The sequence below is a fragment of the Narcine bancroftii genome, unplaced genomic scaffold (genome assembly GCF_036971445.1).
Source record: "Narcine bancroftii isolate sNarBan1 unplaced genomic scaffold, sNarBan1.hap1 Scaffold_166, whole genome shotgun sequence".
Lineage (NCBI taxonomy): Eukaryota > Metazoa > Chordata > Chondrichthyes > Torpediniformes > Narcinidae > Narcine > Narcine bancroftii.
Genome location: NW_027211901.1, coordinates 2420499 through 2428081, shown reverse-complemented (window position 1 = coordinate 2428081; position 7583 = coordinate 2420499). Strand labels below are relative to the sequence as shown.

Genomic DNA, 7583 nt, shown 5'->3' with positions numbered 1-7583 from the left:
CAGGAACTCTTAGAAAAGGCACTTTCAGGTGGCCAAATGCCCCACTTGTAAAGCCGCATATAATGGCAATATGGGCTGCCGGAAGGCCACCTGAATGCGCAGGATGCGCCTGCCAAATGAACTTGGTAACCCTCCTCCGAGAGGTATAATCGGCACAACACAGAAATGCTGTGGTGCCGGGTGGAGGTGTTTGTTGTGTTTACCATTTTTGTTTTTGTTCTGCGGTGTTCAAGTGTGGAGGGTATTTGCAATGTGATTTGTCCGTTCCATGGTTTACATCTAGTTTAAACATAATGTGAAATGTTTACATTGCTATATCGAACTCAGATATTTATGAAGCAATAAGATTTCTCAAAAAATGTTTTTTATTACATTTTTGACAAGCACACAAGTCTCATTTATATGCAACCATTACTTCACGAGAACACATAACATGCCAGGCAGTAGGCTCATGTTGTCGCATTGGGTGGGGAGGGTGGAGGGGGGAACAAGTTGTGGAAATTAGGAGCTAGGTGGCAGGGTCATACCCTTACAGGATGGACAAAATGGCAGAATGGATGGCCTGGTGCCCATGGGCCTGCTGATTGTGACAATCTGTGCTAATGGGTGCAGGACCATCTGCTTCAACCAACGTCCACTCTGACAGAAAGTCTTCCTTGTTAATCTCACATATATTGTGCAGGACACAGCGAGCAAACACAACACCTGGGACTAAGGTGGTAGAGATATCCAGATGGTTGGACAGGCACCACCGGCAGCCATTTAGACGGCAATATGCATGTTCCACCACTATCCTTGCAGAATTAAGGGCCTTGTTAAATCTTTGCTGATCCAGATCCAGTCCTTGGTGCTGTGTGAATCCCTTCATCAGCCAATTTCGTAGTGGATATGCCAGATCACCCACAAGATGCGCTGGAACCTCCACTCCATTAACATCCTTGGACACCTGCAGGCACAACAATGGAGAATGTTGTTAATTCATACACATGACCGTTGACACAATAAGCATACATAAGATTGACACATGGAGCTTTGTAGGGTGAACACTCACGTCAGGTGGGAAGTGGTATCCGCCCTGGTCCTCTTCCTTTCTATACAGAGGAGAGTTGGTAAGCACTCGGGCATCATGGGTACTGCCCGGCCAACAAACACATCTGAGAAGCTGTAACGTGAATGGAAAGCACAGTGAAGTGATAGACATTGAGATGTGATGTGATAAAGACCAATAAAGGCTTAGCTCACCAGAATCTGTGGTCGACCACCGCTTGCAGAACCATTGAATGCCAGCCTTTGCGATTGTAGTAGGCTGCAGCATGCAAGCTGGGGGCAATAATGGGAATATGTGATCCATCAATGGCACCGGCACACATTGGGTATCCCCTTTGCACCAAGCTGTCATTGGTCTCCTGGAGACGTGTTCCAATGGGCAGGGACATGAGACGTTTACCGAGGAACTTCGTCAAGGCGGCCGTCACCACCTGCACCACCATGCACACGGTGCTGATGCCTATTCCAAAGATGGGACTGATGGATCGATACTCACAAGGGGTGGCATACCAGCGCAGAGCCACAGCTAATCGAAATCCCGACTCCATGGTTGCTGCGCCTGGTCTATGCGGCTTCAGGTGAGGTTCTTAGAGTTCCAGCACGAAGTGAAAGGTGCCATGCGACATACGAAAGTGTTTCCTCCATTCAGCAACATCAAATTTGGTGTGGTCATTTCTCCAGAACTCAGTGCCCTGGGATCAGTTCAACCTCCAGAGAGACCCATGTGTCACTGACAAGCATCATTCACCTTCGTCTGTGAACAATGGTGGGCGAAACCTCTGAGCAGAAACAATTTCAAGCTGGCACTGGAAGGTGTTGTTAAGGTTACTGAACGCTTACTGTAGCTTTTGACAATTCACATCTGATAGGTAATAGACTCAATCAGCTGTGTTTGGGCGGGAAACCAATATATGAATGGGCTGCGTTTTGGAGGTTGGGACCCTGTTGGGAAGAATTGATCATTGAACCCTGTCTGGAAGATTTGCTGGCCTAAAGACTTGTATTTTCTCACCCACTCTGGAAGCCTGTGAGTGAGTAAAACCTATACTGGTTGTATTTTCATCGGAATTTATAGCTATCCTATAAATACAAACTTCTCCATGTCCGCCACAAGAGTGGGGATCTCCCAGTGGCCACCTGCTTCAATTCCCCATCCCATTCTCTTGCTGACAGCCTGTTCATGGTCTTGTCGTGACTGCAAAAGGTGGTGCTACTGAAATGAAGCACCTCCACACAGCATGAAGTGAACCAGTAACTGCCTTTATATGAACCTCTCGTGCTGCTTTTAGGGGACGACCTCATTCCTCTCTGGGGTGCGCTGGTCTAGGGGAGTGATGTCAGTGCGTTGCGGAGTTGCTGCAACCAGGATGTGGCGACATCTCCCAGGCAACATGTGTCACCAAATGCATGCTTCTCATGAGAAGGGAAGGGGGGCCTATGCCATCTTGTACCAACTGACTGGGACAGCGATTCGGCCCGCCTGACCACATGGTCGCTCGGCCTGCTATGAAAAACCTCATCCCTATCACATCCAATTAACACCTTTTGTTGGGCTGGATTTGTCCCCTAACCAGAATTCTGAGCCTTTCTGAGATTTCCTGCTTCTGGGTTATTCTGTTTATTCCTTGAAGAAGGGCTCAGGCCTGAATGCTGGAAAGAATAGCTGAGTTCCTTCAGCATGTCAGTGTGTTTGTAATTATAATCACAGCGTCTGCAGACTTCTGTGTTTCACTCATCTTTATTTGTAATACAAAGAACTGATGTTGGCAGTGGTGGTGGGGAGAGAGTGGGGGGTGGGGAACCATCTGATGGCATCCTCATTAGTACCTGGACCTACCACTTTGTGTCAGCCTATCCCAACAACTGGGAGCTACAACCCTGCGACAGTTCCCATAGAATTAGAGGACTAACAGTAGATCTGTGTGGAAAGAACAACCTTAGCTGCTTCTTGCCCTTTCGTGTAAGACTTTATTCGTAATAAATGATCGACCACAAAAAACCCTGTTCCAAGTCTCTTTCAGCCCTTAGTATCATGTCCATACATTCCCATCATTGAACATTTTACATGCGCTCTCTGTTTGCACTCGGATGGTGAGTGGGAGCAGTTCCTTTGGTGCTTCAACCTTCTCCCGACCCCTGCACAGAAGCTGTTCTTCATCCTGCTGATGCTGGTTCTGATCCTCCTTTCTCTTCCTTGATGGGAGCAGCTGAGAGATGCTGTGGGCAGGGTCAAAGGGCTTCTCCAGGATTTGGCATGGCCTCTTCAGACAAGGATCCTGCTAGATCACACTGATGGGGAAGAGGGAGACTCCAGTGATCCTCTCTGTTGCTCTGAGGGTCCTGTGGATTGACTCCAATCCATTTCTCTGCAAGGACCCTCTCATCCAGTTTAGTTTGTACTTGTGTGGTGTTTCAAGGTCCCTCGGCCTGACGGAGATTGCCGATTCTATCGCATCTGCTGATTCCAAACGACCTTAGTTCCTCCGTCCTGTCGGGTCGGTCCGATTTAATGTTTCTCATCTTTTGTTTGATTTTTTAAGATTGTGTAGTGGATGTGTGTGGGGTATAAGTGCATGGGTGCTTGTGGGTGGGTATATGTGTGAGCATGTGGCGTGTGTAAGAAGGGGTGTGAGGGACAGTGTGTGTGTGTGTGTGTGTGTGTGTGTGTGTGTGTGTGTGTGTGTGTGAGGGAGTGGGAGTGTCTGTTGGCATTTGGGTGAGTGTGGTAGTGTGTGTGTGCGTGCATGTATGTGGGGGTTTTATTTACAGTGAAAAAGTATATACAGAATATTTACAATATATACAGAATATATACAGAAGAGTGAACAAATATATACAAATATATCAACGATCAAATATATACAGAACATATGTACAAAGCACAACATCGACGTCAAATGAAAAGAACTCGACAAAATTATCTCACTTATCGAACACGTCCCTGATATAAAAGCACATCTACCAATTTGCCCCGAAAGAGTTGGGGTTGTGTGTGGGATTTGGGATGTGTGTGTGGAGTTGTGTGGAATTGTGTGTGTGTTTGTGGACTGCATGTTCGGGTATTGGGGTGTTGGATGGAACGTGTGAGTGGATGTGTGTGGTGTGTGTGGGTGAGATTGTGCGGTGGATGTGTGTGGGTTATATGTGCATGGTTGCTTGTGGGTGGGAATGTGTGTGGGCGTGTGTAAGAAGGGGTGTGGGGGAGGGTGTGTGTGTGAGGGTGTGTGTGCAGATATGTGGGGCTTTTGTTTACAGTGAAAAAGTATATACAGAATATATACAATATATACAGAATATATACAGAACAGTGAACAAATATATCAACGATCAAATATATACAGAACATTTGCACAAAGCACAACATCGACGTCAAATGGAAGGAACTCGACAAAATTAACTCACTTATGGAACACGTCCCTGATAGAAAAGCACATCTTCCAATTTGCCCCAAAATCATTGGGATGTGTGTCTGGAGTTTTGTGGGATTGGGGTGTGTGTTTGGGGTCTGCATGTGGGGTTATGGAGGGAATGGGTGAGGGGTTATGTGTGGGGTGTGTGGGTAGGATTGTGTGGTGGATATGTGTGGAGTGTATGTGCTTGGGTCCTTTTGGGTAGGTATGTGTGTGGGCGTGTGTAAGAAGGGGTGTGAGGGAGGTTGTGTGTATGTATGTGTGCGTGTGGGAGGGTGTGGGAGTGGGTATGTGTGCGTGTGTGCATTTCCTTCTTTCCATTTTCCATAAGTGAACAAATATATGCAGACATTTGTACAAAGCACAACATCGACGTCAAATGGAAGGAACTCGACAAAATTATCTCACTGATAGAACATGTCGCTGATATAAAAGAACATCTTCCAATTTGCCCCGAAATAATTGGGGGGACCTATCCTGAACGATTTTCAGAACCTTTCATTCTAAATCCCTACTTCCAGACCCATATTATATTCGTCTAGGAACAAAGTCTACTTTAAATACAAGAATCTGGTTCGGAGACGGGATTAAGGGGAGAGGGAGAAAAGAGATCTATTGGAGTGTGGATGTGTGTGTGTGTGTGGGGTCACTGTGGGAGTTGTCTGAGTGTGTGGATTGAGTGTGTGGGAAGTGGATGTGAGAGGTTTGTGTGGGGTGAGTGTTTGGTAAGTGTGGGGATGTGGGGTGTGTGTGTAAGTGGGAGTGTGTGTGGGAAGTGTGTGTAAGTATGTGGGTGTGTGGGGTGTGTGTGGGAATTGTGTGTGGTCTGTGTGTTGTGTGGAGTCAGTGTGGAAGGTGTCTGAGTGTGTGGGAAGTGTGTTTGTGGGTGTGTGTGAGAGGTGTGTGTGGGGTGTGTGTAAGTGGGAGTGTGTGGGTTGTATGTGAGGATTAGTGTAGGGGGCTGTGTGGGGGTGTCTGAGTGTGTGGATGGGGGGTGAGAGTGTGTGGGATGGGTGGATGGGGGTGTGGAGGGGAGTGTGTTGTGGGGTATGTGTGTGGGAGTGTGTATGAGGGGTATGTGTGTGTGGGTTATGTGTGGTGTGTGTTTGTGAGGGATGTGTGTTTGTGGGGGGTGGATGTGTAGGGAGTGCGGTGTGTGGGGGTGGGTGTGTGTAAGGTGTGTTAATGTGGTGTGTGTGTGTGAGGGATGGGTGTGTGTGGGAAGTGTGTGTACATGTGTGTTTGTGAGAATATGTGTAGGGGGCAGTGTGGGGGTGTCTGAGTGTGTGGATGTGTGGGTGGGGGGTGAGAGTGTGTGGGATGGGTGGAGAGATGGTGTGGAGGGGTGTGTGTTGTGGGGCATGTGTGAGGGTGTGTGTATGAGGGGTGTGGGTGTGGGTTATGTGTGGTGTGTGTTTGTGAGGGATGTGTGTTTGTGGAGGGTGGATGTGTAGGGAGTGGGGTATGTGGGGGGTGGGTGTGTGTATAGTGTGTTAGTGTGGGGTGTGTGTGTGTGAGTGATGGGTGCGAGAGGGGTGTGTGTGGGAAATGTGTGTAGATGAGTGTTTGTGAAGATAAGTGTAGGGGCTGTGTGGGGGTGTCTGAGTGTGTGGGTGGGGGGTGAGAGTGTGTGTGAGATGGGTGGGTGGGTGTTGTGGAGGGGTGTGTGTTGTGGGGTATGTGTGTGGCAGTGTGTGTGGGTTATGTGTGGTGTGTGTTTGTGAGGGATGTGTGTTTGTGGGGAGTGGGTGTGTGGGGAGTGGGGTGTGTGGGGGTGGGTGTGTGTATGGTGTGTTAATGTGGTGTGTGTGTGAGGGATGGGTGTGTGTGGGAAGTGTGTGTAGATGTGTGTTTGTGAGAATATGTGTAGGGGGCAGTGTGGGGGTGTCTGAGTGTGTGGATGTGTGGGTGGGGGGTGAGAGCGTGTGGGATGGGTGGAGAGATGGTGTGGAGGGGTGTGTGTTGTGGGGCATGTGTGAGGGTGTGTGTATGAGGGGTGTGGGTGTGGGTTATGTGTGGTGTGTGTGAGGGGTGTGTGTGTGGTTGTGAGGGGTGTGAGTTTGTGGGGGATGGGTGTATGGGGAGTGTGTGAGGGGTGTGGGTTTGGGGTGTGTGTGGGGGTGTGTATGTGTGAGTGGGTGTGTGTGGCAGGGTGAGTGTGTGTGTCAGTGTCTGTGTGGGGCACCAACGTATATAGGACATGGCAAGCATTGCATGCGCCCCCACCCCGCTTGTCAGCGCTACTTCCATCCCCATACTTGTCAATGATGACGTCATCTTGCACCCCTTGACACATCAGCGATGGCACCAACCTCCCTCCCTCCATCAGCGATGGTACCGACCTCCCTCCCTCCATCAGCGATGGCACCACCCCCCTCCTTCCATCAGCGATGGCACCAACCTCCCTCTCTCCATCAGCGATGGCACCAACCTCCCTCCCTCCATCAGCGATGGCACCACCCCCCCTCCTTCCATCAGCGATGGCACCACCCCCCTCCCTCCATCAGCGATGGCACCAACCTCCCTCCCTCCATCAGCGATGGCACCAACCCCCCTCCCTCCATCAGCGATGGCACCAATCCACCTCCCTCCATCAGCGACAGCACCAACCCCCCTCCCTCCATCAGCGAAGGCACCAGCCCCCTCCCTCCATCAGCGACAGCACCAACCCCCCTCCCTCCATCAGCGAAGGCACCACACCCCCTCCCTCCATCAGCGACGGCACCAACCCCCCTCCCTCCATCAGCGACGGCACCATCCCCACCCTCCATCAGCGATGGCACCAATGCCCTCACCCACACCTCCCCATGGGTCAGCGACTGCACCAATGCCCTCACTTCCACCATGGGCGCTATTTTGGGGTTTGTGTGTGTGGGGAATTTGGGTAAGTCTCTGATGTTTGGGGATGTGAGTATGGTGTGTATGTGTGGTGGGTTAGTGTGTGTGGTGGGTTAGTGTGTGGGGTGGATTTGAGTGTGGGGGTTGTTTGTGTTTGTGTGGTGTTTTTGTGTGTGAGTTTGTGTGTGTTAGGGGTTTTGTGCTTGTGTGGTGTTTATGAGTGGGGTTTGTGTGTGTGTGGGATTTGAATATAGAGAGTGTGTGTGTGGGTATGGGATGTGTGGCTTG

At 49.8% G+C, this 7583-nt stretch overlaps 1 protein-coding gene across 2 annotated transcripts; it reads right to left on the bottom strand.

Annotated features, from left to right (window-relative positions):
• Positions 1–347: 347 nt before the first annotated feature.
• On the bottom strand, positions 348–6786 carry LOC138750551 (uncharacterized). 2 transcript variants are annotated; one of them, XM_069912649.1, is made up of 2 exons: positions 1052–6786; positions 348–946 (listed from the first exon to the last, which is right to left on the bottom strand). In XM_069912649.1, the coding sequence occupies exons 1-2, from the start codon at positions 1397–1399 to the stop codon at positions 530–532; spliced, it is 765 nt and encodes a 254-aa protein (XP_069768750.1). In that variant the 5' UTR covers positions 1400–6786; the 3' UTR covers positions 348–529. Both variants share the same exon structure in this region; 1 of them encodes a protein (XP_069768750.1).
• Positions 6787–7583: the final 797 nt, after the last annotated feature.